Genomic DNA, 23,707 nt, shown 5'->3' with positions numbered 1-23,707 from the left:
CCCCGTCACTTTGGCGTGAATACACTGACCGTGACTCTTAAGATGAAGGCCTGGTTGTACTCAAGTTCAGTAAAATTACTGAAAGCGCAATTAATCCTGTGTCGCTCGAACCAGGACCCAGTCACAGGGGAGCACCCCGCAGCACCAGCCCCGCTCATCGAGATGCCCCTCTGCCATGGCTGCTGCCAGCAGCCCTCACAGGGCTCCCTTTTGTTTTCCAGCCTTCCTTCCAAGAAGTGTTTGCATCTCATCCGAGCTTCAAACCCAAAATCCTGCGGCTGTGCATTTCCTCCCGCATCCGAAACCAGAGTGGAGGCACGTCCCCGTGGTGCAGCTGCCCCGGTTGCTGCAGGCTGATGGCCGCCGTCTGCTCCGGTGGAGGGCAGCACCAGCACGGGGGCATCCCAGGCCCTTGGGCGTGCTGCAGCTGGGTGACTGAGCTGAAGCAGCAAAAGGAGGTCCCTGACGGGGTGGGGGAATGCCTCCTGCCCGCTCGGGCACTGTACGCCTCTCAGCACCCCTGCGGGTGACGGCACACGCTCACCGCCCACTGGGGTGACCTCCAGGTTGAAAGCTTCATGCCCTCACGCGCAGCTGGAGCTGATCTCACTCACAGCCCTGCCTTCCTCAGTGGCTCTGCCTCAAGGTTTCAAGGGCCACAATCCCAGGATTTACCAGTGTTTCTCGTATTCACCTGAAAAGCAGGCAGGACCACAACTGCCTAACCAATTTTAGCATCATGTGCCAGCTTGGAGAGGGTTTTCTGCAAACGTGGCCCATCTGCTTGCACACAGAAGACCCGTTGCTGAAGACTGCTCAAGGGAGTCACCTGCTCCTCCCACACAGCCCAGTCCCCGTCTCCGCTCCCTTGCACCCTCCTCTGACTCTCAACGCCAGCAGAGCGTGACCAGCAAACATGCTGCTGCTGGCAGCGCTTGTCTCCACAGCCGCTTGGTCTTGTAAGTGCTTCCTTGTTTTCTTACCTTCCCTCACAGGCACACACGGCTCTGCTAGCAGGCATCTTCCCAAAGCCCTGAATTCCAGCTCATGACACCATTTCTCCTCTTTTTTTTCCTAGGTGGATTTGCACAAGAAATTCCCGTGCAGAGACCACTCTCTCTCACCAAGTCTAAAGGAAGTGTGCGTCTGGAATGTCACTTTAAAGACGTCTCTGTAAATTTTGATAGCACCTACATGCACTGGTATCAACAGAAGGCGAATAAAGCTCCAGAGAGGATTCTCTACTTATCAGGGACGACAAAAGTAGTAGATGAGGGCTTCCAAGAACACAGGTACAGGGTTGAAAAAGATTCTAGCCAGAAACTGTGTATTCTTACAATAAACAATGTCACTCCAGACGACAGCGCTACCTACTATTGCGCCTACTGGTACGATCACTGTGGTAGGAGCTCTGAGATCACCGAGACAAATACTGCCTCAGCGTCTCAACCACAAACAACTTGAAAGATCCCGACTCCCATCCCCCAGCGTGGATGAGCTGCCTGGCCTCAGGCGCACGCTCTGGAGAAGTAGGACATGCTCGGGGCTGACCGACACCGTGGAAGCATCAGCTGCCAAAAGCTGGAGATTTCGGCTGAGCAAAGGCACAGTGCAAAGCTCCGATAGCTGACCCATCCTCTCCGTTCCACCTTCTCCTCCTTTTCACTCAGGCATGTCAGCAATGTGGTTGTAAGGATTTATTTGACGCAAAGCGGGCCCATTTCCACGTTGTTGTTCCTGGAAAAAGGTCAGCAAGTTGTGCTGGAGCTCTTCAAAGGAGCTTCCTTTGCAGTTCTGAGTAACTTCACACACTGACCGTAGGAACTGCGATTTCAGGTAGAACCTGCGTCACAGACTCCCGTGTGCCATTCGTGGTTGAAAAGAATGGGACCAATGGTTAAAAGGAGACCTGTGGAGCTGCTCACCCAGGGCTTAGTTTTGGGAGCTGCTGTGGGTGATGGTATCCATTTGCAAGCTACTGTTGCTTGCAGGATCTTTCATCAGGGGATGAAGGAGATCTCTTGCGGCCCCAAAAAGCTTGAGGCATTTAGAGGAGCTGCCACTGGGTCATGGGTACTCAAGTCACTCATTTGTCCTCTTTAGGCGCCGGCTCTCTCCTGCCGAAACGTGGCCTGAGCCCAGGGCGCTGCTTGCCAGGCGGGGCTCACCTGCAGGAACTCGCCAGGGTGACAAGTTGTGCAGAACAGCAGACAAGTGCTGCTTGGCTGTTTAGGTGACTAACCTGGACGGACAGGCAGAAGGGACTTGCACCACCAGCGCGAGGTAGAGCCAAAGTTTAACCCTACAGGGCTCCTTGCCGGGTGCAGCCCAGGGCTCTGCTTCCAGCAGCAGGCAAGAGCGGGTGCCCAGGGGAGACCGTACAAGCAAACACACAGCAGCAATTTCCCAGAAATGCTTCCTGATCTCAGTGATGTAGGGCAGCAATTTTGCCTGCTTTGGAGGGGCATCTCATCTCTTCCATCCTCCGATAGTCGATGTCCCTTGAAAATCCAGATAGGAAGAACTGACCTTAAAAGCGAGCACAAATAAATCTTATGTTGAGGGGAAAAAAATAAAAGAAAAAGAACAGTGACTCTTTACTTATCATCTAAGCAAATTCCGTAGGGGAAAAAAAGAAAAAATGCATGTTTGCCTCAGTAGTGAGCTCTCTCCTCACAAGTGTGTGTGTTTTGTGGTGGGGGTTGCCTTCTCTCTAGGTGTGGATCAAAGGAAATGGCTTGTGCATGATTATTTAACACATCCGCGGCTGGCAGAGCCTCATTGGGCGGTTTCGTGGTGCTCAGATCTGCTTCTCCCCCACCTCGAGTCTGGCCCTGACCCTGTCCCCATAAGGAAGCCGTAAGGAGCGCTGTGACAATGTGGCTACTGAGCACTTTCCTCCTGGCAGCTGGGTTTTCTTGTCCGTGCCCTGCTCAGCCCGCTGCCTGCACGTCCGCCAGTGGCAAAGGGGACGTTGTCTTATCTGAGCTTCATGCCTCTCATTTTTCTCTTTCTTTCACACAGGCGGTTCTGCACAGGTCTTGCAGCAAAGCCCCGTATCCATCACCAAGCCACAAAGCAAAACGGTGCTCATCAACTGCCACGTCTCCGATCCGGACTTTAACAACGTTTTCATTCACTGGTACCGAAAGAGGCCCAACGCAGCTCCCAGGCGCGTTGCCTACATGTCCTCCAGGCTCTTCCTCAAAAACCCCTCTGATGAGGGGAAGTTTAGCATCGAGAAGGACCCCGCCAAATCGGTCTGCACCCTGAGAGTGAGCAAAGTAACTCTGCAGGACTCAGCTACCTACTACTGTGCCAGGTGGGATGCACAGCAGTAGGAAGCCACAGGGGACGTGCACAAAGACGTGCTCTGCGTTCTGACCCAGCTCCTGAAGAGTTTGACGACACGCAGGAACATCCCCACCCAACTTTTCCCACCAGCTGTGAATCAGGCACACTGTACGGGCAGCCAGACGCCAAAGACGCTGCTGAGCTAGTGCACGCTTTGCAGACGCGCAACTACAGCCAGCAGCAGCAGAGCTGTTATTCCACTCTTTCCAGAGGAACCAGCAGGGACCTTGCCTCCAAAGGATGGCTTTGAATGGTACGGACTACTGTCTCTATTTTGCTTGCCCTATCCCTCTTTATTTTAAACTAAACCTCGGGGGGCTGTAGAGCATTTGTGTTTCTTTGCATAATACTCAGCATTTGGAGATGCCAGCCTGGGTGCAGCATCTCACCTTAGCCGTGAGAAGACGCCGTCACAAGCAGTGCTACTTGTGGGCTCCCAAATGGCTGCTGTGTATTCTCCTGGCCTTTGCCATTCAACCTGTGTGACGGGCAGTCATTGGAGAGCCCTCACATTCATTAAGCTCCACGTCCTGATTGTTTTCTTTAACTTGACTGAGAGTGGACCTGCGGAAAAGTCTCTGACCCCTGGCATTGTGTAGCAGCCTTCAACTAGTCTACAAGCAATGGGAAAATTTGCCACATACTACACGAGTACTTTGTAAACCAGTTAGAGTAATTGTGTGTGTGTGCACGAGAGAGAGAGAGAGAGAGAAGGTGAGTTTGTGCCGCTTGTGTAAAAGCTACAACCAGGCTGTAAACCTTTAGCAGGGTTCAGTCCTGCTGCTTTTGCCGCTGGGAAAGCCTCTCCGCGTGATGCCCCAGTGAGTCATTTCCTTTGCTCAGCCGCAGCCCTGCGTCCCTGCCGGGAGAGCTGTCACCTTCCTCCCGGAGGCAGACGCCAGCGAGAGCCCTCGGGATGCTGCTGCTCCTGCTCCTGGGCCTGGCTGCAGCCTCGTCTCGTAGGTTCCCCTTGTCACCACGGCACGGCACGGCACGGTGTGGGGCAGCGGCAGGAGGCACCCCGTATTTGGCAGTGGGAATGGACAGCAGGCTGAGAGTGTTTGTTCTCTTTTCTCTCCTTCTTTCTAGCTGGACGAGCACAAGTGCTTCTGAAGCAGAGTCAAGCATCTGTTACCAGAGAGCAAACGAAAACTGCACGGATTGACTGTGTAGCCGAGGGCATATCTGGCTTCCAGTCTGCGTATATACATTGGTACCGACATACGCCCCCCAGAGCTCCCCAACGGATTCTGTTAATCGGATCAGGACCAGTCACTTATGATGATGATTCCTATAGGAACAAGTACTCTTCTTGGAAGCAAGGTACAAATGTCTGCACTTTCTCCATCTATGACGTCAACCCCAGCGATGAAGGCACCTACTACTGTGCCTACTGGCGGTCCCACAGAACTAGCAGACCACAGGCAGCCTGTACAGAAAGCTGCCCGTACCCTGAGCACGAGGCTTTCCATTGACTTCAGAGAACCACAATTGCACCTTCCTGCCTCTGAAACATCCCAACAGGTTTCTGCTGAGGATGGAAGTATAAATAACGGCCAAAGAGAGCAGCACAAAACCACAAAGCGTTGCAGCGTTCTACAACTCAGGTGGTATCATGGGCTGGGCTGGGGAAAAGGCCACTCCTCTGGGTGGTGGAAATGACGGCTGAATTTAGACAATGACACAGATCATCGTTGGAGGATATAGATGCCTTCCCAAATACAGTCTGAGCTGACAACAAGAAAGCGCTGGAAGGGAGGGAGGACAGGGGGAGGTAGCAGTTTGAAGGACGACCATTGGATGTTCCAAACGAGTCACATCCTTCTCCCAGTCATTTGGTGCTTTCTCCACCTTTATAGTGTTCCTGTCTCTATTAATTTCATTTCCAGGTTTATCCCACAGAGGCAGCATGTTGCTGCTCCCAGTCCTTCTTGCAACCTCATTGTGGTCCCGTAAGCCCTTTTTCCTCTCCCCTCTCCTTCCCATTTATGGAGAGAGCAGAGTCCTGGCTCCAAAATCCCTTGGTTTCTTCCCCTCAGAGAATTTCTCTGCTTCTCCTTCCAGGTGGAGATGCACAGGCAGCGCCAGTGCAAACCCCGGAGCTGCAGAGGCAAGTGAAAAGGAGGTCTGCCAGCACAGCGTGCGAAATGAATTCTGAAGCCACCATACACTGGTACAAGCAGCTTCCTGGAGAGCCACCAAAGAGGGTTCTGTACATGTCAGAACAGTCTCCAGCTTTCGATGACAGCGGCAAGAGAAGAAGATTTCAAGCTCAGAAGCCTCCAGCAGAGCCCCTCTATGGTCTCACCATAGATTCTTTAATGCCAAGGGATTCTGGCACTTACTACTGTGCCTGTCGGTTTTATCAGGGCATCACAGAGTTAGATGGGGAAAGAGAAGTGTTTATTCTGGTTTCTCTCCTTCTTTCTAGCTGGACAAGCACAAGTGCTTCTGAAGCAGAGTCAAGCATCTGTTACCACAGGGAAAACTGAACCTGCACGGATTGACTGTGTAGCCGAGGGCATATCTGGCTTCCAGTCTGCGTATATACATTGGTACCGACATACGCCCCCCAGAGCTCCCCAACGGATTCTGTTAATCGGATCAAGACAAGTCACTTATGATGATGATTCCTATAGGAACAAGTACTCTTCTTGGAAGCAAGGTACAAATGTCTGCACTTTCTCCATCTATGACGTCAACCCCAGCGATGAAGGCACCTACTACTGTGCCTACTGGCGGTCCCGCAGAACTAGCAGACCACAGGCAGCCTGTACAGAATGCTGCCCGTACCCTGAGCACGAGGCTTTCCGTTGAATTCAGAGAACCACAATTGCACCTTCCTGCCTCTGAAACATCCCAACAGGTTTCTGCTGAGGATGGAAGTATAAATAACAGCCAAAGAGAGCAGCACAAAACCACAAAGAGTTGCAGCGTTCTACAACTCAGGTGGTATCATGGGCTGGGCTGGGGAAAAGGAGCACTCCTCTGGGTGTGGTATTACACCCGAACTATACAGTAACACAGATTGTCTTTGACGGCTATAGATACTTTCTCAAATACAGCGTAGCAGGAGACTATTTGTACTGAAGATTTAGCATGGAAGACTTCAAGCCCTGGTCACGCTAGAGGTACTCCTCACTGGTCACTCCTGTCTCAGTGGTGATGTTGGTGATGACTGCTTGTAACACCGATACCACTTAGGACCCCTCGTGACAGGCAAGATCTCTAACACTGGGCAACACCTGAAAAGGCGGCCCCCAAGAACAGATTGTGAAAACTGTTTACAAGAGAAAGCTGCAACCTAAAGCAGGGAACACGTGGAAATGGGGACACAGCATTGCTCAGGCACACGGGTGGGAGCAGAGCCACAGCGAAATGTGACTTAATGGGACAGTGCTGTCCCCACCCCACATCCATGTGAATATTTCATGCAAATTGAGCACATCATTTCCTCTCCTCAGTGGTAATGTGTCCCCCATCTGAGGTTCATTCCCTGCATTCCTACAGGCCCAGACGTCTTCTCTGAAAACGTCGTTGCTGCACGTTCTTCTTGCAGCTTTGGTTTGCCTTGGAAGAAACCTTCCTCTCTGGCTTTCACTCCTAAGAGGACTATTAATAAAGACAAAATCATCAAGTCGGTAAACTCCAGGCTTACGGGGTTTTGTTTTGTTGTTCTTTCACTGTAGATGTCCACACTACAGGACCTGGCAGAATTCCATGCATCAATGCCAAGGACCACAGCAGAATGTGACCTTTGTGTACTAGTTGTGAGATGAGACTGAGTTGTGTACGCTGCTATTGACAAAGGCCCGAGAAGATCGAGAGTGGATTGTCTCTTTTGGGTGAGAAAATGAGAAATCTTTCTCAGGGAAGAGCGCGGTGTGCGGTGGCTGCTGCCCAAGTGACCGTTTGCCTTCATGTCTCTGCAGGGCACCTTGTGAGGGCTCTGAAATGAGGGAAAGGACAGGAAAGAGCAGAGGGCAGCAAAGAGGTGGCTGGGAGACGTGCATGCTTCACCCTGGCTTCACTGCACCCTGTCTGGGGGAGATGGATAAGGCTGACCAGATGGATTGGAGCCGTCTTAAGGAAGAGATGATAGTTCACTATGACTTATCCCATTTGTGCTCCCACAGCAGGCAGGATGTTCTCGGAAAGGCTGGTGAAACGTGCTTCTGGGACAGCTTTGGGGTGTCTGAGCAAAGGAGACCATCCTTGGGAAGGGTGGACTGATGAATGTGAGGTTTCATGGGTGTGCTCGGCAGTAAGTCAGAGAGGAATGTAGTGGATACGCAGGTGAAAATAAATTGTTTCACGTTAAGTATTGTGGGTCCTTTCTGCTCTCTTGCAGCTGTGGTTTAGCTTGTCAGTAAATTTAACCCCCTCCGTGCAGCAGGTTGAAGAGCGACCATTGGATGTGCCCCATGAGTCACAGCCGCCTCCCAGTCATTTGATGCTTTCTCCGCCTGAAGGGCGTTATAATGTTCCTGTCTCTCTTGATTTCCTTTCCAGGTTTAACCCACAGAGGCAGCATGTTGCTGCTCCCAGTCCTTCTTGCAACTTCGCTGTGGTCCCGTAAGCCCTTTTTCCTCTCCCCTCTCCTTCCCATTTCCAGAGAGCGCAGTCCTGGCTCCAAAATCCCGTGGTTTCTTCCCCTCAGAGAATTTCTCCGCTTCTCCTTCCAGGTGGAGACGCACAGGCAGCGCCAATGCAAACCCCAGAGCTGCAGAGGCAGGTGACTGGCAGCTCTGCCAGCATGGCGTGCCGAATGAGCGCCAAAAACATCGTGCACTGGTACAGGCAGCTTCCCGGAGAGCCGCCAAAGAGGATCCTGTACGTGTCGGGACAGTCACCTGTGTTTGATGACAGCAGTGATACATGGAGATTTCAAGTATGGAAACATCCTACTGAGCCCCTCTACCGTCTCATGATACAATATTTAACCCCGAGGGATTCTGGCACCTACTACTGTGCCTCTTGGTTCTATGAAGGCATCACAGCGTTAGATGGGCAAAGATAAGCCGTACAAAAAAGCACTTTTGCACTCTGAACCGCAAGCTCAAAATGCTGATCTGCCAAAATGCCGATACTTCCTTATTCCAGCCCTCTCTGACGATTTTCTGCACCAGGATAAGAGAAATAGCAATTTAGCATGGCAATGGCTAAAGAGATGATGTTTACGGTCAGTGTATCAATTCAATACTCGCCCCTATCTGTAAGGTCCTGAAACTGGAGAGTCCCCGTCACTTTGGCGTGAATACACTGACCGTGACTCTTAAGATGAAGGCCTGGTTGTACTCAAGTTCAGTAAAATTACTGAAAGCGCAATTAATCCTGTGTCGCTCGAACCAGGACCCAGTCACAGGGGAGCACCCCGCAGCACCAGCCCCGCTCATCGAGATGCCCCTCTGCCATGGCTGCTGCCAGCAGCCCTCACAGGGCTCCCTTTTGTTTTCCAGCCTTCCTTCCAAGAAGTGTTTGCATCTCATCCGAGCTTCAAACCCAAAATCCTGCGGCTGTGCATTTCCTCCCGCATCCGAAACCAGAGTGGAGGCACGTCCCCGTGGTGCAGCTGCCGCGGTTGCTGCAGGCTGATGGCCGCCGTCTGCTCCGGTGGAGGGCAGCACCAGCACGGGGGCATCCCAGGCCCTTGGGCGTGCTGCAGCTGGGTGACTGAGCTGAAGCAGCAAAAGGAGGTCCCTGACGGGGTGGGGGAATGCCTCCTGCCCGCTCGGGCACTGTACGCCTCTCAGCACCCCTGCGGGTGACGGCACACGCTCACCGCCCACTGGGGTGACCTCCAGGTTGAAAGCTTCATGCCCTCACGCGCAGCTGGAGCTGATCTCACTCACAGCCCTTCCTTCCTCAGTGGCTCTGCCTCAAGGTTTCAAGGGCCACAATCCCAGGATTTACCAGTGTTTCTCGTATTCACCCAAAAAGCAGGCAGGACCACAACTGCCTAACCAATTTTAGCATCATGTGCCAGCTTGGAGAGGGTTTTCTGCAAACGTGCCCCATCTGCTTGCACACAGAAGACCCGTTGCTGAAGACTGCTCAAGAGAGTCACCTGCTCCTCCCACACAGCCCAGTCCCCGTCTCCGCTCCCTTGCACCCTCCTCTGACTCTCAACGCCAGCAGAGCGTGACCAGCAGACATGCTGCTGCTGGCAGCGCTTGTCTCCACAGCCGCTTGGTCTTGTAAGTGCTTCCTTGTTTTCTTACCTTCCCTCACAGGCACACACGGCTCTGCTAGCAGGCATCTTCCCAAAGCCCTGAATTCCAGCTCATGACACCATTTCTCCTCTTTTTTTTCCTAGGTGGATTTGCACAAGAAATTCCCGTGCAGAGCCCACTCTCTCTCACCAAGTCTAAAGGAAGTGTGCGTCTGGAATGTCACTTTAAAGATGTCTCTGTAAATTTTGATGACACCTACATACACTGGTATCAACAGAAGGCGAATAAAGCTCCAGAGAGGATTCTCTACTTATCAGGGACGAGAAAAGTAGTAGATGAGGGCTTCCAAGAACGCAGGTACAGGGTTGAAAAAGATTCTAGCCAGAAAGTGTGTATTCTTACAATAAACAATGTCACTCCAGACGACAGCGCTACCTACTATTGCGCCTACTGGTACGATCACTGTGGTAAGAGCTCTGAGATCACCGAGACAAATACTGCCTCAGCGTCTCAACCACAAACAACTTGAAAGATCCCGACTCCCATCCCCCAGCGTGGATGAGCTGCCTGGCCTCAGGCGCACGCTCTGGAGAAGTAGGACATGCTCGGGGCTGACCGACACCGTGGAAGCATCAGCTGCCAAAAGCTGGAGATTTCGGCTGAGCAAAGGCACAGTGCAAAGCTCCGATAGCTGACCCATCCTCTCCGTTCCACCTTCTCCTCCTTTTCACTCAGGCATGTCAGCAATGTGGTTGTAAGGATTTATTTGACGCAAAGCGGGCCCATTTCCACGTTGTTGTTCCTGGAAAAAGGTCAGCAAGTTGTGCTGGAGCTCTTCAAAGGAGCTTCCTTTGCAGTTCTGAGTAACTTCACACACTGACTGTAGGAACTGCGATTTCAGGTAGAACCTACGTCACAGACTCCCGTGTGCCATTCATGGTTGAAAAGAATGGGACCAATGGTTAAAAGGAGACCTGTGGAGCTGCTCACCCAGGGCTTAGTTTTGGGAGCTGCTGTGGGTGATGGTATCCATTTGCAAGCTACTGTTGCTTGCAGGACCTTTCATCAGGGGATGAAGGAGATCTCTTGCGGCCCCAAAAAGCTCGAGGCATTTAGAGGAGCTGCCACTGGGTGATGGGTACTCAAGTCACTCATTTGTCCTCTTTAGGCGCCGGCTCTCTCCTGCCGAAACGTGGCCTGAGCCCAGGGCGCTGCTTGCCAGGCGGGGCTCACCTGCAGGAACTCGCCAGGGTGACAAGTTGTGCAGAACAGCAGACAAGTGCTGCTTGGCTGTTTAGGTGACTAACCTGGACGGACAGGCAGAAGGGACTTGCACCACCAGCGCGAGGTAGAGCCAAAGTTTAACCCTACAGGGCTCCTTGCCGGGTGCAGCCCAGGGCTCTGCTTCCAGCAGCAGGCAAGAGCGGGTGCCCAGAGGAGACCGTACAAGCAAACACACAGCAGCAATTTCCCAGAAATGCTTCCTGATCTCAGTGATGTAGGGCAGCAATTTTGCCTGCTTTCGAGGGGCATCTCATCTCTTCCATCCTCGGATAGTCGATGTCCCTTGAAAATCCAGATAGGAAGAACTGACCTTAAAAGCGAGCACAAATAAATCTTATGTTGAGGGGAAAAAAATAAAAGAAAAAGAACAGTGACTCTTTACTTATCATCTAAGCAAATTCCGTAGGGGAAAAAAAGAAAAAATGCATGTTTGCCTCAGTAGTGAGCTCTCTCCTCACAAGTGTGTGTGGGGGTGGTGGTGGGGGGGTTGCCTTCTCTCTAGGTGTGGATCAAAGGAAATGGCTTGTGCATGATTATTTAACACATCCGCGGCTGGCAGAGCCTCATTGGGCGGTTTCGTGGTGCTCAGATCTGCTTCTCCCCCACCTTGAGTCTGGCCCTGAGCCTGTCCCCATAAGGAAGCCGTAAGGAGCGCTGTGACAATGTGGCTACTGAGCACTTTCCTCCTGGCAGCTGGGTTTTCTTGTCCGTGCCCTGCTCAGCCCGCTGCCTGCACGTCCGCCAGTGGCAAAGGGGACGTTGTCTTATCTGAGCTTCATGCCTCTCATTTTTCTCTTTCTTTCACACAGGCGGTTCTGCACAGGTCTTGCAGCAAAGCCCCGTATCCATCACCAAGCCACAAAGCAAAACGGTGCTCATCAACTGCCACGTCTCCGATCCGGACTTTAACAACGTTTTCATTCACTGGTACCGAAAGAGGCCCAACGCAGCTCCCAGGCGCGTTGCCTACATGTCCTCCAGGCCCTTCCTCGAAAACCCCTCTGATGAGGGGAAGTTTAGCATCGAGAAGGACCCCGCCAAATCGGTCTGCACCCTGAGAGTGAGCAAAGTAACTCTGCAGGACTCGGCTACCTACTACTGTGCCAGGTGGGATGCACAGCATTAGGAAGCCATAGGGGACGTGCACAAAGACGTGCTCTGCGTTCTGACCCAGCTCCTGAAGAGTTTGACGACACGCAGGAACATCCCCACCCAACTTTTCCCACCAGCTGTGAATCAGGCACACTGTACGGGCAGCCAGACGCCAAAGACGCTGCTGAGCTAGTGCACGCTTTGCAGACGCGCAACTACAGCCAGCAGCAGCAGAGCTGTTATTCCACTCTTTCCAGAGGAACCAGCAGGGACCTTGCCTCCAAAGGATGGCTTTGAATGGTACGGACTACTTTCTCTATTTTGCTTGCCCTCTATCCCTCTTTATTTTAAACTAAACCTCGGGGGGCTGTAGAGCATTTGTGTTTCTTTGCATAATACTCAGCATTTGGAGATGCCAGCCTGGGTGCAGCATCTCACCTTAGCCGTGAGAAGACGCCGTCACAAGCAGTGCTACTTGTGGGCTCCCAAATGGCTGCTGTGTATTCTCCTGGCCTTTGCCATTCAACCTGTGTGACGGGCAGTCATTGGAGAGCCCTCACATTCATTAAGCTCCACGTCCTGATTGTTTTCTTTAACTTGACTGAGAGTGGACCTGCGGAAAAGTCTCTGACCCCTGGCATTGTGTAGCAGCCTTCAACTAGTCTACAAGCAATGGGAAAATTTGCCACATACTACACGAGTACTTTGTAAACCAGTTAGAGTAATTGTGTGTGTGTGCACGAGAGAGAGAGAGAGAGAGAAGGTGAGTTTGTGCCGCTTGTGTAAAAGCTACAACCAGGCTGTAAACCTTTAGCAGGGTTCAGTCCTGCTGCTTTTGCCGCTGGGAAAGCCTCTCCGCGTGATGCCCCAGTGAGTCATTTCCTTTGCTCAGCCGCAGCCCTGCGTCCCTGCCGGGAGAGCTGTCACCTTCCTCCCGGAGGCAGACGCCAGCGAGAGCCCTCGGGATGCTGCTGCTCCTGCTCCTGGGCCTGGCTGCAGCCTGGTCTCGTAGGTTCCCCTTGTCACCACGGCACGGCACGGTGTGGGGCAGTAGCAGGAGGCACCCCGTATTTGCCAGTGGGAATGGACAGCAGGCTGAGAGTGTTTGTTCTCTTTTCTCTCCTTCTTTCTAGCTGGACGAGCACAAGTGCTTCTGAAGCAGAGTCAAGCATCTGTTACCAGAGAGCAAACGAAAACTGCACGGATTGACTGTGTAGCCGAGGGCATATCTGGCTTCCAGTCTGCGTATATACATTGGTACCGACATGCGCCCCCCAGAGCTCCCCAACGGATTCTGTTAATCGGATCAATTCTGTTAATCGGATCAATTCTGTTAATTGAAGGAAGAATGCCAAACACCAGTATATGTTAGGGACGGACATGCTGGGAAGCAGCTCTGAGGAGAAGGACCTGGGGGTCCTGGTAGACAGCAAATTATCCATGAGCCAGCAGTGTGCCCTTGTCGCCAAGATGGCCAATGGCATCCTGGGCTGCATAGGGAAGACTGTGGCCGGTAGGTCGAGGGAGGTCATTCTCCCCCTCTACTCTGCACTGGTGAGGCCACAACTGGAGTACTGTGTCCAGTTTTGGGCTCCCCAGTTCAAGAGGGACAGGGAACTGCTGGAGCGAGTCCAGCGTAGGGCAACCAAGATGATTATGGGACTGGAGCACCTCCCTTATGAAGAAAGGCTGAAAGAGCTGGGACTCTTTAGCCTGGAGAAGAGAAGTTTGAGGGGGGACCTGATTAATGTTTACAAGTATCTAAAGGGTGGGTTTAAGGATGATGGAGCCAGGCTCTTTTCAATGGTTCCCAGTGACAGGACAAGGGGCAATGGGCACAAGCTAGAACATAGGAAGTTCCGTTCAAATACACGGAAAAACTTCTTACAGTGAGGGTGACAGAGCACTGGAACAGGCTGCCCAGGGAGGTTGTGGAGTCCCCTCCTCTGGAGATCTTCAAGACCCGCCTGGATGCAGTCCTGAGGGATGTGCATTAGGCAATCCTGCTCTAGCAGGGGAGTTGGACTAGATGATCTCTAGAGGTCCCTTCCAACTCTGAAGATTCCGTGATTCCGTGATTCCGTGATCAGGACAAGTCACTTATGATGATGATTCCTATAGGAACAAGTACTCTTCTTGGAAGCAAGGTACAAATGTCTGCACTTTCTCCATCTATGACGTCAACCCCAGCGATGAAGGCACCTACTACTGTGCCTACTGGCGGTCCCACAGAACTAGCAGACCACAGGCAGCCTGTACAGAATGCTGCCCGTACCCTGAGCACGAGGCTTTCCGTTGAATTCAGAGAACCACAATTGCACCTTCCTGCCTCTGAAACATCCCAACAGGTTTCTGCTGAGGATGGAAGTATAAATAACGGCCAAAGAGAGCAGCACAAAACCACAAAGAGTTGCAGCGTTCTACAACTCAGGTGGTATCATGGGCTGGGCTGGGGAAAAGGAGCACTCCTCTGGGTGTGGTATTACACCCGAACTATACAGTAACACAGATTGTCTTTGACGGCTATAGATACTTTCTCAATTACAGCGTAGCAGGAGACTATTTGCACTGAAGATTTAGCATGGAAGACTTCAAGCCTTGGTCACGCTAGAGATACTCCTCACTGGTCACTCCTGTCTCAGTGGTGATGTTGGTGATGACTGCTTGTAACACCGATACCACTTAGGACCCCTCGTGACAGGCAAGATCTCTAACACTGGGCAACACCTGAATAGGCGGCCCCCAAGAACAGATTGTGAAAACCGTTTGCAAGAGAAAGCTGCCACCTAAAGCAGGGAACACGTGGAAATGGGGACACAGCATTGCTCAGGCACACGGGTGGGAGCAGAGCCACAGTGAAATGTGACTTAATGGGACAGCGGTATCCCCAACCCACATCCATGTGAATATTTCATGGAAATTGAGCACATCATTTCCTCTCCTCAGTGGTAATGTGTCCCCCATCTGAGGTTCATTCCCTGCATTCCTACAGGCCCAGACGTCTTCTCTGAAAACGTCGTTGCTGCACGTTCTTCTTGCAGCTTTGGTTTGCCTTGGAAGAAACCTTCCTCTCTGGCTTTCACTCCTAAGAGGACTATTAATAAAGACAAAATCTTCAAGTCGGTAAACTCCAGGCTTACGGGGTTTTGTTTTGTTGTTCTTTCACTGTAGATGTCTACACTACAGGACCTGGCAGAATTCCATGCATCAATGCCAAGGACCACAGCAGAATGTGACCTTTGTGTACTAGTTGTGAGATGAGACTTAGTTGTGTACGCTGCTATTGACAAAGGCCCGAGAAGATCGAGAGTGGATTGTCTCTTTTGGGTGAGAAAATGAGAAATCTTTCTCAGGGAAGAGCGCGGTGTGCGATGGCTGCTGCCCAAGTGACCGTTTGCCTTCATGTCTCTGCAGGGCACCTTGTGAGGGCTCTGAAATGAGGGAAAGGACAGGAAAGAGCAGAGGGCAGCAAAGAGGTGGCTGGGAGACGTGCATGCTTCGCCCTGGCTTCACTGCACCCTGTCTGGGGGAGATGGATAAGGCTGACCAGATGGATTGGAGCCGTCTTAAGGAAGAGATGATAGTTCACTATGACTTATCCCATTTGTGCTCCCACAGCAGGCAGTATGTTCTCGGAAAGGCTGGTGAAACGTGCTTCTGGGACAGCTTTGGGGTGTCTGAGCAAAGGAGACCATCCTTGGGAAGGGTGGACTGATGAATGTGAGGTTTCATGGGTGTGCTCGGCAGTAAGTCAGAGAGGAATGTAGTGGATACGCAGGTGAAAAAAAATTGTTTCACGTTAAGTATTGTGGGTCCTTTCTGCTCTCTTGCAGCTGTGGTTTAGCTTGTCAGTAAATTTAACCCCCTCCGTGCAGCAGGTTGAAGAGCGACCACTGGATGTGCCCCATGAGTCACAGCCGCCTCCCAGTCATTTGATGCTTTCTCCGCCTGAAGGGCGTTATAATGTTCCTGTCTCTCTTGATTTCCTCCCCAGGTTTAACCCACAGAGGCAGCATGTTGCTGCTCCCAGTCCTTCTTGCAACTTTGCTGTGGTCCCGTAAGCCCTTTTTCCTCTCCCCTCTCCTTCCCATTTCCAGAGAGCGCAGTCCTGGCTCCAAAATCCCGTGGTTTCTTCCCCTCAGAGAATTTCTCCGCTTCTCCTTCCAGGTGGAGACGCACAGGCAGTGCCAGTGCAAACCCCAGAGCTGCAGAGGCAGGTGACTGGCAGCTCTGCCAGCATGGCGTGCCGAGTGAGCGCCAAAACCATCGTGCACTGGTACAAGCAGCTTCCCGGAGAGCCGCCAAAGAGGATCCTGTACGTGTCGGGACAGTCACCTGTGTTTGATGGCAGCAGTGATACAAGGAGATTTCAAGGTCGGAAACATCCTGCTGAGCCCCTCTACAGTCTCACGATACAATATTTAACCCCGAGGGATTCTGGCACCTACTACTGTGCCTCTTGGTTCTATGAAGGCATCACAGCGTTAGATGGGCAAAGATAAGCCGTACAAAAAGCACTTTTGCACTCTGAACCGCAAGCTCAAAATGCTGATCTGCCAAAATGCCGATACTTCCTTATTCCAGCCCTCTCTGACGATTTTCTGCACCAGGATAAGAGAAATAGCAATTTAGCATGGCAATGGCTAAAGAGATGATGTTTACGGTCAGTGTATCAATTCAATACTCACCCCTCTCTGTAAGGTCCTGAAACTGGAGAGTCCCCGTCACTTTGGCGTGAATACACTGACCGTGACTCTTAAGATGAAGGCCTGGTTGTACTCAAGTTCAGTAAAATTACTGAAAGCGCAATTAATCCTGTGTCGCTCGAACCAGGACCCAGTCACAGGGGAGCACCCCGCAGCACCAGCCCCGCTCATCGAGATGCCCCTCTGCCATGGCTGCTGCCAGCAGCCCTCACAGGGCTCCCTTTTGTTTTCCAGCCTTCCTTCCAAGAAGTGTTTGCATCTCATCCGAGCTTCAAACCCAAAATCCTGCGGCTGTGCATTTCCTCCCGCATCCGAAACCAGAGTGGAGGCACGTCCCCGTGGTGCAGCTGCCCCGGTTGCTGCAGGCTGATGGCCGCCGTCTGCTCCGGTGGAGGGCAGCACCAGCACGGGGGCATCCCAGGCCCTTGGGCGTGCTGCAGCTGGGTGACTGAGCTGAAGCAGCAAAAGGAGGTCCCTGACGGGGTGGGGGAATGCCTCCTGCCCGCTCGGGCACTGTACGCCTCTCAGCACCCCTGCGGGTGACGGCACACGCTCACCGCCCACTGGGGTGACCTCCAGGTTGAAAGCTTCATGCCCTCACGCGCAGCTGGAGCTGATCTCACTCACAGCCCTGCCTTCCTCAGTGGCTCTGCCTCAAGGTTTCAAGGGCCACAATCCCAGGATTTACCAGTGTTTCTCGTATTCACCTGAAAAGCAGGCAGGACCACAACTGCCTAACCAATTTTAGCATCATGTGCCAGCTTGGAGAGGGTTTTCTGCAAACGTGCCCCATCTGCTTGCACACAGAAGACCCGTTGCTGAAGACTGCTCAAGAGAGTCACCTGCTCCTCCCACACAGCCCAGTCCCCGTCTCCGCTCCCTTGCACCCTCCTCTGACTCTCAACGCCAGCAGAGCGTGACCAGCAGACATGCTGCTGCTGGCAGCGCTTGTCTCCACAGCCGCTTGGTCTTGTAAGTGCTTCCTTGTTTTCTTACCTTCCCTCACAGGCACACACGGCTCTGCTAGCAGGCATCTTCCCAAAGCCCTGAATTCCAGCTCATGACACCATTTCTCCTCTTTTTTTTCCTAGGTGGATTTGCACAAGAAATTCCCGTGCAGAGCCCACTCTCTCTCACCAAGTCTAAAGGAAGTGTGCGTCTGGAATGTCACTTTAAAGATGTCTCTGTAAATTTTGATGACACCTACATACACTGGTATCAACAGAAGGCGAATAAAGCTCCAGAGAGGATTCTCTACTTATCAGGGACGAGAAAAGTAGTAGATGAGGGCTTCCAAGAACGCAGGTACAGGGTTGAAAAAGATTCTAGCCAGAAAGTGTGTATTCTTACAATAAACAATGTCACTCCAGACGACAGCGCTACCTACTATTGCGCCTACTGGTACGATCACTGTGGTAGGAGCTCTGAGATCACCGAGACAAATACTGCCTCAGCGTCTCAACCACAAACAACTTGAAAGATCCCGACTCCCATCCCCCAGCGTGGATGAGCTGCCTGGCCTCAGGCGCACGCTCTGGAGAAGTAGGACATGCTTGGGGCTGACCGACACCGTGGAAGCATCAGCTGCCAAAAGCTAGGTACAAATGTCTGCACTTTCTTCATTTATGACGTCAACCCCAGCGATGAAGGCACCTACTACTGTGCCTACTGGCGGTCCCACAGAACTAGCAGACCACAGGCAGCCTGTACAGAAAGCTGCCCGTACCCTGAGCACGAGGCTTTCCGTTGAATTCAGAGAACCACAATTGCACCTTCCTGCCTCTGAAACATCCCAACAGGTTTCTGCTGAGGATGGAAGTATAAATAACGGCCAAAGAGAGTGGCACAGAAATGCAGGGTGCTGCAACTGGGCTGGGCTGGGGAAAAGGCCACTCCTCTGGGTGATGGAAATGACGGCTGAATTTAGACAATGACACAGATCATCGTTGGAGGATATAGATGCCTTCCCAAATACAGTCTGAGCTGACAACAAGGAAGCGCTGGAAGGGAGGGAGGACAGGGGGAGGTAGCAGTTTGAAGGACGACCATTGGATGTTCCAAGTGAGTCACAGCCTTCTCCCAGTCATTTGATGCATTCTCCACCTTTATAGTGTTCCTGTCTCTATTAATTTCATTTCCAGGTTTAACCCACAGAGGCAGCATGTTGCTGCTCCCAGTCCTTCTTGCAACCTCATTGTGGTCCCGTAAGCCCTTTTTCCTCTCCCCTCTCCTTCCCATTTATGGAGAGAGCAGAGTCCTGGCTCCAAAATCCCAATTTCTTCCCCTCAGAGAATTTCTCTGCTTCTCCTTCCAGGTGGAGATGCACAGGCAGCGCCAGTGCAAACCCCGGAGCTGCAGAGGCAAGTGAAAAGGAGGTCTGCCAGCACAGCGTGCGAAATGAATTCTGAAGCCACCATACACTGGTACAAGCAGCTTCCTGGAGAGCCACCGAAGAGGATTCTGTACATGTCAGAACAGTCTCCAGCTTTCGATGACAGCGGCAAGAGACGAAGATTTCAAGCTCAGAAGCCTCCAACAGAGCCCCTCTATGGTCTCACCATAGATTCTTTAATGCCAAGGGATTCTGGCACTTGCTACTGTGCCTGTCGGTTTTATCAGGGCATCACAGAGTTAGATGGGGAAAGATAAGTGTTTATTCTGGTTTCTCTCCTTCTTTCTAGCTGGACGAGCACAAGTGCTTCTGAAGCAGAGTCAAGCATCTGTTACCACAGGGAAAACTGAACCTGCACAGATTGACTGTGTAGCCGAGGGCATATCTGACTTCCAGTCTGCGTATATACATTGGTACCGACACATGCCCCCCAGAGCTCCCCAACGGATTCTGTTAATCGGATCAAGACAAGTCACTTATGATGATGATTCCTATAGGAACAAGTACTCTTCTTGGAAGCAAGGTACAAATGTCTGCACTTTCTCCATCTATGACGTCAACCCCAGCGATGAAGGCACCTACTACTGTGCCTACTGGCGGTCCCACAGAACTAGCAGACCACAGGCAGCCTGTACAGAAAGCTGCCCGTACCCTGAGCACGAGGCCTTCCGTTGAATTCAGAGAACCACAATTGCACCTTCCTGCCTCTGAAACATCCCAACAGGTTTCTGCTGAGGATGGAAGTATAAATAACAGCCAAAGAGAGCGGCACAAAACCACAAAGCGTTGCAGCTTTCTACAACTCAGGTGGTATCATGGGCTGGGCTGGGGAAAAGGAGCACTCCTCTGGGTGTGGTATTACACCCGAACTATACAGTAACACAGATTGTCTTTGACGGCTATAGATACTTTCTCAATTACAGCGTAGCAGGAGACTATTTGCACTGAAGATTTAGCATGGAAGACTTCAAGCCCTGGTCACGCTAGAGGTACTCCTCACTGGTCACTCCTGTCTCAGTGGTGATGTTGGTGATGACTGCTTGTAACACCGATACCACTTAGGACCCCTCGTGACAGGCAAGATCTCTAACACTGGGCAACACCTGAAAAGGCGGCCCCCAAGAACAGATTGTGAAAACCGTTTACAAGAGAAAGCTGCAACCTAAAGCAGGGAACACGTGGAAATGGGGACACAGCATTGCTCAGGCACACGGGTGGGAGCAGAGCCACAGCGAAATGTGACTTAATGTGATGGTGCTGTCCCCACCCCACATCCATGTGAATATTTCATGCAAATTGAGCACATCATTTCCTCTCCTCAGTGGTAATGTGTCCCCCATCTGAGGTTCATTCCCTGCATTCCTACAGGCCCAGACGTCTTCTCTGAAAACGTCGTTGCTGCACGTTCTTCTTGCAGCTTTGGTTTGCCTTGGAAGAAACCTTCCTCTCTGGCTTTCACTCCTAAGAGGACTATTAATAAAGACAAAATCTTCAAGTCGGTAAACTCCAGGCTTACGGGGTTTTGTTTTGTTGTTCTTTCCCTGTAGATGTCTACACTACAGGACCTGGCAGAATTCCATGCATCAATGCCAAGGACCACAGCAGAATGTGACCTTTGTGTACTAGTTGTGAGATGAGACTTAGTTGTGTACGCTGCTATTGACAAAGGTCCGAGAAGATCGAGAGTGGATTGTCTCTTTTGGGTGAGAAAATGAGAAATCTTTCTCAGGGAAGAGCGCGGTGTGCGGTGGCTGCTGCCCAAGTGACCGTTTGCCTTCATGTCTCTGCAGGGCACCTTGTGAGGGCTCTGAAATGAGGGAAAGGACAGGAAAGAGCAGAGGGCAGCAAAGAGGTGGCTGGGAGACGTGCATGCTTCGCCCTGGCTTCACTGCACCCTGTCTGGGGGAGATGGATAAGGCTGACCAGATGGATTGGAGCCGTCTTAAGGAAGAGATGATAGTTCACTATGACTTATCCCATTTGTGCTCCCACAGCAGGCAGGATGTTCTCGGAAAGGCTGGTGAAACGTGCTTCTGGGACAGCTTTGGGGTGTCTGAGCAAAGGAGACCATCCTTGGGAAGGGTGGACTGATGAATGTGAGGTTTCATGGGTGTGCTCGGCAGTAAGTCAGAGAGGAATGTAGTGGATACGCAGGTGAAAAAAAATTGTTTCACGTTAAGTATTGTGGGTCCTTTCTGCTCTCTTGCAGCTGTGGTTTAGCTTGTCAGTAAGTTTAACCCCCTCCGTGCAGCAGGTTGAAGAGCGACCATTGGATGTGCCCCATGAGTCACAGCCGCCTCCCAGTCATTTGATGCTTTCTCCGCCTGAAGGGCGTTATAATGTTCCTGTCACTCTTGATTTCCTTTCCAGGTTTAACCCACAGAGGCAGCATGTTGCTGCTCCCAGTCCTTCTTGCAACTTCACTGTGGTCCCGTAAGCCCTTTTTCCTCTCCCCTCTCCTTCCCATTTCCAGAGAGCGCAGTCCTGGCTCCAAAATCCCGTGGTTTCTTCCCCTCAGAGAATTTCTCCACTTCTCCTTCCAGGTGGAGACGCACAGGCAGTGCCAGTGCAAACCCCAGAGCTGCAGAGGCAGGTGACTGGCAGCTCTGCCAGCATGGCGTGCCGAATGAGCGCCAAAACCATCGTGCACTGGTACAAGCAGCTTCCCGGAGAGCCGCCAAAGAGGATCCTGTACGTGTCGGGACAGTCACCTGTGTTTGATGACAGCAGTGATACAAGGAGATTTCAAGTATGGAAACATCCTACTGAGCCCCTCTACGGTCTCACGATACAATATTTAACCCCGAGGGATTCTGGCACCTACTACTGTGCCTCTTGGTTCTATGAAGGCATCACAGCGTTAGATGGGCAAAGATAAGCCGTACAAAAAAGCACTTTTGCACTCTGAACCGCAAGCTCAAAATGCTGATCTGCCAAAATGCCGATACTTCCTTATTCCACCCCTCCCTGACGATTTTCTGCACCAGGATAAGAGAAATAGCAATTTAGCATGGCAATGGCTAAAGAGATGATGTTTACGGTCAGTGTATCAATTCAATACTCACCCCTATCTGTAAGGTCCTGAAACTGGAGAGTCCCCGTCACTTTGGCGTGAATACACTGACCGTGACTCTTAAGATGAAGGCCTGGTTGTACTCAAGTTCAGTAAAATTACTGAAAGCGCAATTAATCCTGTGTCGCTCGAACCAGGACCCAGTCACAGGGGAGCACCCCGCAGCACCAGCCCCGCTCATCGAGATGCCCCTCTGCCATGGCTGCTGCCAGCAGCCCTCACAGGGCTCCCTTTTGTTTTCCAGCCTTCCTTCCAAGAAGTGTTTGCATCTCATCCGAGCTTCAAACCCAAAATCCTGCGGCTGTGCATTTCCTCCCGCATCCGAAACCAGAGTGGAGGCACGTCCCCGTGGTGCAGCTGCCGCGGTTGCTGCAGGCTGATGGCCGCCGTCTGCTCCGGTGGAGGGCAGCACCAGCACGGGGGCATCCCAGGCCCTTGGGCGTGCTGCAGCTGGGTGACTGAGCTGAAGCAGCAAAAGGAGGTCCCTGACGGGATGGGGGAATGCCTCCTGCCCGCTCGGGCACTGTACGCCTCTCAGCACCCCTGCGGGTGACGGCACACGCTCACCGCCCACTGGGGTGACCTCCAGGTTGAAAGCTTCATGCCCTCACGCGCAGCTGGAGCTGATCTCACTCACAGCCCTTCCTTCCTCAGTGGCTCTGCCTCAAGGTTTCAAGGGCCACAATCCTAGGATTTACCAGTGTTTCTCGTATTCACCTGAAAAGCAGGCAGGACCACAACTGCCTAACCAATTTTAGCATCATGTGCCAGCTTGGAGAGGGTTTTCTGCAAACGTGGCCCATCTGCTTGCACACAGAAGACCCGTTGCTGAAGACTGCTCAAGAGAGTCCCCTGCTCCTCCCACACAGCCCAGTCCCCGTCTCCGCTCCCTTGCACCCTCCTCTGACTCTCAACGCCAGCAGAGCGTGACCAGCAAACATGCTGCTGCTGGCAGCGCTTGTCTCCACAGCCGCTTGGTCGTGTAAGTGCTTCCTTGTTTGCTTACCTTCTCTCACAGGCACACACGGCTCTGCTAGCAGGCATCTTCCCAAAGCCCTGAATTCCAGCTCATGACACCATTTCTCCTCTTTTTTTTCCTAGGTGGATTTGCACAAGAAATTCCCGTGCAGAGCCCACTCTCTCTCACCAAGTCTAAAGGAAGTGTGTATCTGGAATGTCACTTTAAAGACGTCTCTGTAAATTTTGATAGCACCTACATACACTGGTATCAACAGAAGGCGAATAAAGCTCCAGAGAGGATTCTCTACTTATCAGGGACGACAAAAGTAGTAGATGAGGGCTTCCAAGAACGCAGGTACAGGGTTGAAAAAGATTCTAGCCAGAAACTGTGTATTCTTACAATAAACGATGTCACTCCAGACGACACCGCTACCTACTATTGCGCCTACTGGTACGATCACTGTGGTAGGAGCTCTGAGATCACCGAGACAAATACTGCCTCAGCGTCTCAACCACAAACAACTTGAAAGATCCCGACTCCCATCCCCCAGCGTGGATGAGCTGCCTGGCCTCAGGCGCACGCTCTGGAGAAGTAGGACATGCTCGGGGCTGACCGACACCGTGGAAGCATCAGCTGCCAAAAGCTAGGTACAAATGTCTGCACTTTCTTCAT

At 52.0% G+C, this 23,707-nt stretch overlaps 1 protein-coding gene and 9 gene segments (V, D, J or C); all 10 read left to right on the top strand.

Annotated features, from left to right (window-relative positions):
- The first annotated feature begins 916 nt into the window (after window positions 1–916).
- Window positions 917–2,011, top strand: LOC134510856 (probable non-functional T cell receptor gamma variable 10). The segment is given in 3 exon segments: window positions 917–959; window positions 1,079–1,402; window positions 1,992–2,011. Coding segments are annotated over 3 exon segments (387 nt in total).
- An 866-nt stretch (window positions 2,012–2,877) lies between these two features.
- LOC134510906 (T cell receptor gamma variable 9-like) lies at window positions 2,878–3,326 on the top strand (the record flags this gene model as incomplete). The annotated part of the segment is given in 2 exon segments: window positions 2,878–2,920; window positions 3,025–3,326. Coding segments are annotated over 2 exon segments (345 nt in total), but the record flags the coding sequence as incomplete, so codon positions are not given.
- A 4,560-nt stretch (window positions 3,327–7,886) lies between these two features.
- On the top strand, window positions 7,887–8,347 carry LOC134510650 (T cell receptor gamma variable 8-like; the record flags this gene model as incomplete). The annotated part of the segment is given in 2 exon segments: window positions 7,887–7,929; window positions 8,040–8,347. Coding segments are annotated over 2 exon segments (351 nt in total), but the record flags the coding sequence as incomplete, so codon positions are not given.
- Window positions 8,348–9,508: 1,161 nt separating this feature from the next.
- On the top strand, window positions 9,509–11,098 carry LOC134510855 (T-cell receptor gamma chain V region V108A-like). The segment is given in 3 exon segments: window positions 9,509–9,551; window positions 9,671–9,994; window positions 11,085–11,098. Coding segments are annotated over 3 exon segments (381 nt in total).
- A 375-nt stretch (window positions 11,099–11,473) lies between these two features.
- Window positions 11,474–11,937, top strand: LOC134510854 (T cell receptor gamma variable 9-like). The segment is given in 2 exon segments: window positions 11,474–11,516; window positions 11,621–11,937. Coding segments are annotated over 2 exon segments (360 nt in total).
- A 1,049-nt stretch (window positions 11,938–12,986) lies between these two features.
- Window positions 12,987–15,903, top strand: LOC134510853 (T cell receptor gamma variable 4-like). The segment is given in 3 exon segments: window positions 12,987–13,199; window positions 13,965–14,124; window positions 15,898–15,903. Coding segments are annotated over 3 exon segments (379 nt in total).
- A 14-nt stretch (window positions 15,904–15,917) lies between these two features.
- LOC134510648 (Ig kappa chain V-VI region NQ6-8.3.1-like) lies at window positions 15,918–16,378 on the top strand (the record flags this gene model as incomplete). The annotated part of the segment is given in 2 exon segments: window positions 15,918–15,960; window positions 16,071–16,378. Coding segments are annotated over 2 exon segments (351 nt in total), but the record flags the coding sequence as incomplete, so codon positions are not given.
- Window positions 16,379–17,538: 1,160 nt separating this feature from the next.
- LOC134510852 (immunoglobulin kappa light chain-like) lies at window positions 17,539–19,258 on the top strand. Its single transcript, XM_063324074.1, has 3 exons — window positions 17,539–17,581; window positions 17,701–18,024; window positions 18,924–19,258. Exons 1-3 carry the CDS (start codon window positions 17,539–17,541, stop codon window positions 19,256–19,258), a joined length of 702 nt encoding a protein of 233 aa, XP_063180144.1.
- Window positions 19,259–21,391: 2,133 nt separating this feature from the next.
- Window positions 21,392–21,852, top strand: LOC134510647 (Ig kappa chain V-VI region NQ5-61.1.2-like; the record flags this gene model as incomplete). The annotated part of the segment is given in 2 exon segments: window positions 21,392–21,434; window positions 21,545–21,852. Coding segments are annotated over 2 exon segments (351 nt in total), but the record flags the coding sequence as incomplete, so codon positions are not given.
- A 1,161-nt stretch (window positions 21,853–23,013) lies between these two features.
- Window positions 23,014–23,480, top strand: LOC134510646 (probable non-functional T cell receptor gamma variable 10; the record flags this gene model as incomplete). The annotated part of the segment is given in 2 exon segments: window positions 23,014–23,056; window positions 23,176–23,480. Coding segments are annotated over 2 exon segments (348 nt in total), but the record flags the coding sequence as incomplete, so codon positions are not given.
- Window positions 23,481–23,707: the final 227 nt, after the last annotated feature.

The sequence above is a fragment of the Chroicocephalus ridibundus genome, chromosome 2 (assembly GCF_963924245.1).
Source record: "Chroicocephalus ridibundus chromosome 2, bChrRid1.1, whole genome shotgun sequence".
NCBI classification, from domain to species: Eukaryota; Metazoa; Chordata; class Aves; order Charadriiformes; family Laridae; genus Chroicocephalus; species Chroicocephalus ridibundus.
Note: the sequence above shows the minus strand (reverse complement) of the source record. Positions and strands in the feature narration are given on the sequence as shown.

Coding starts and splice junctions, on each gene's coding strand:
- LOC134510852 (XM_063324074.1), top strand. CDS start 17,539: ATGCTGCTGCTGGCAGCGCTTGTCTCCACAGCCGCTTGGTCTT. Junction 17,582..17,700: donor CTCCACAGCCGCTTGGTCTT/GTAAGTGCTTCC, acceptor TTTTTTTCCTAG/GTGGATTTGCACAAGAAATT. Junction 18,025..18,923: donor CTACTGGTACGATCACTGTG/GTAGGAGCTCTG, acceptor TTCTCCTTCCAG/GTGGAGATGCACAGGCAGCG.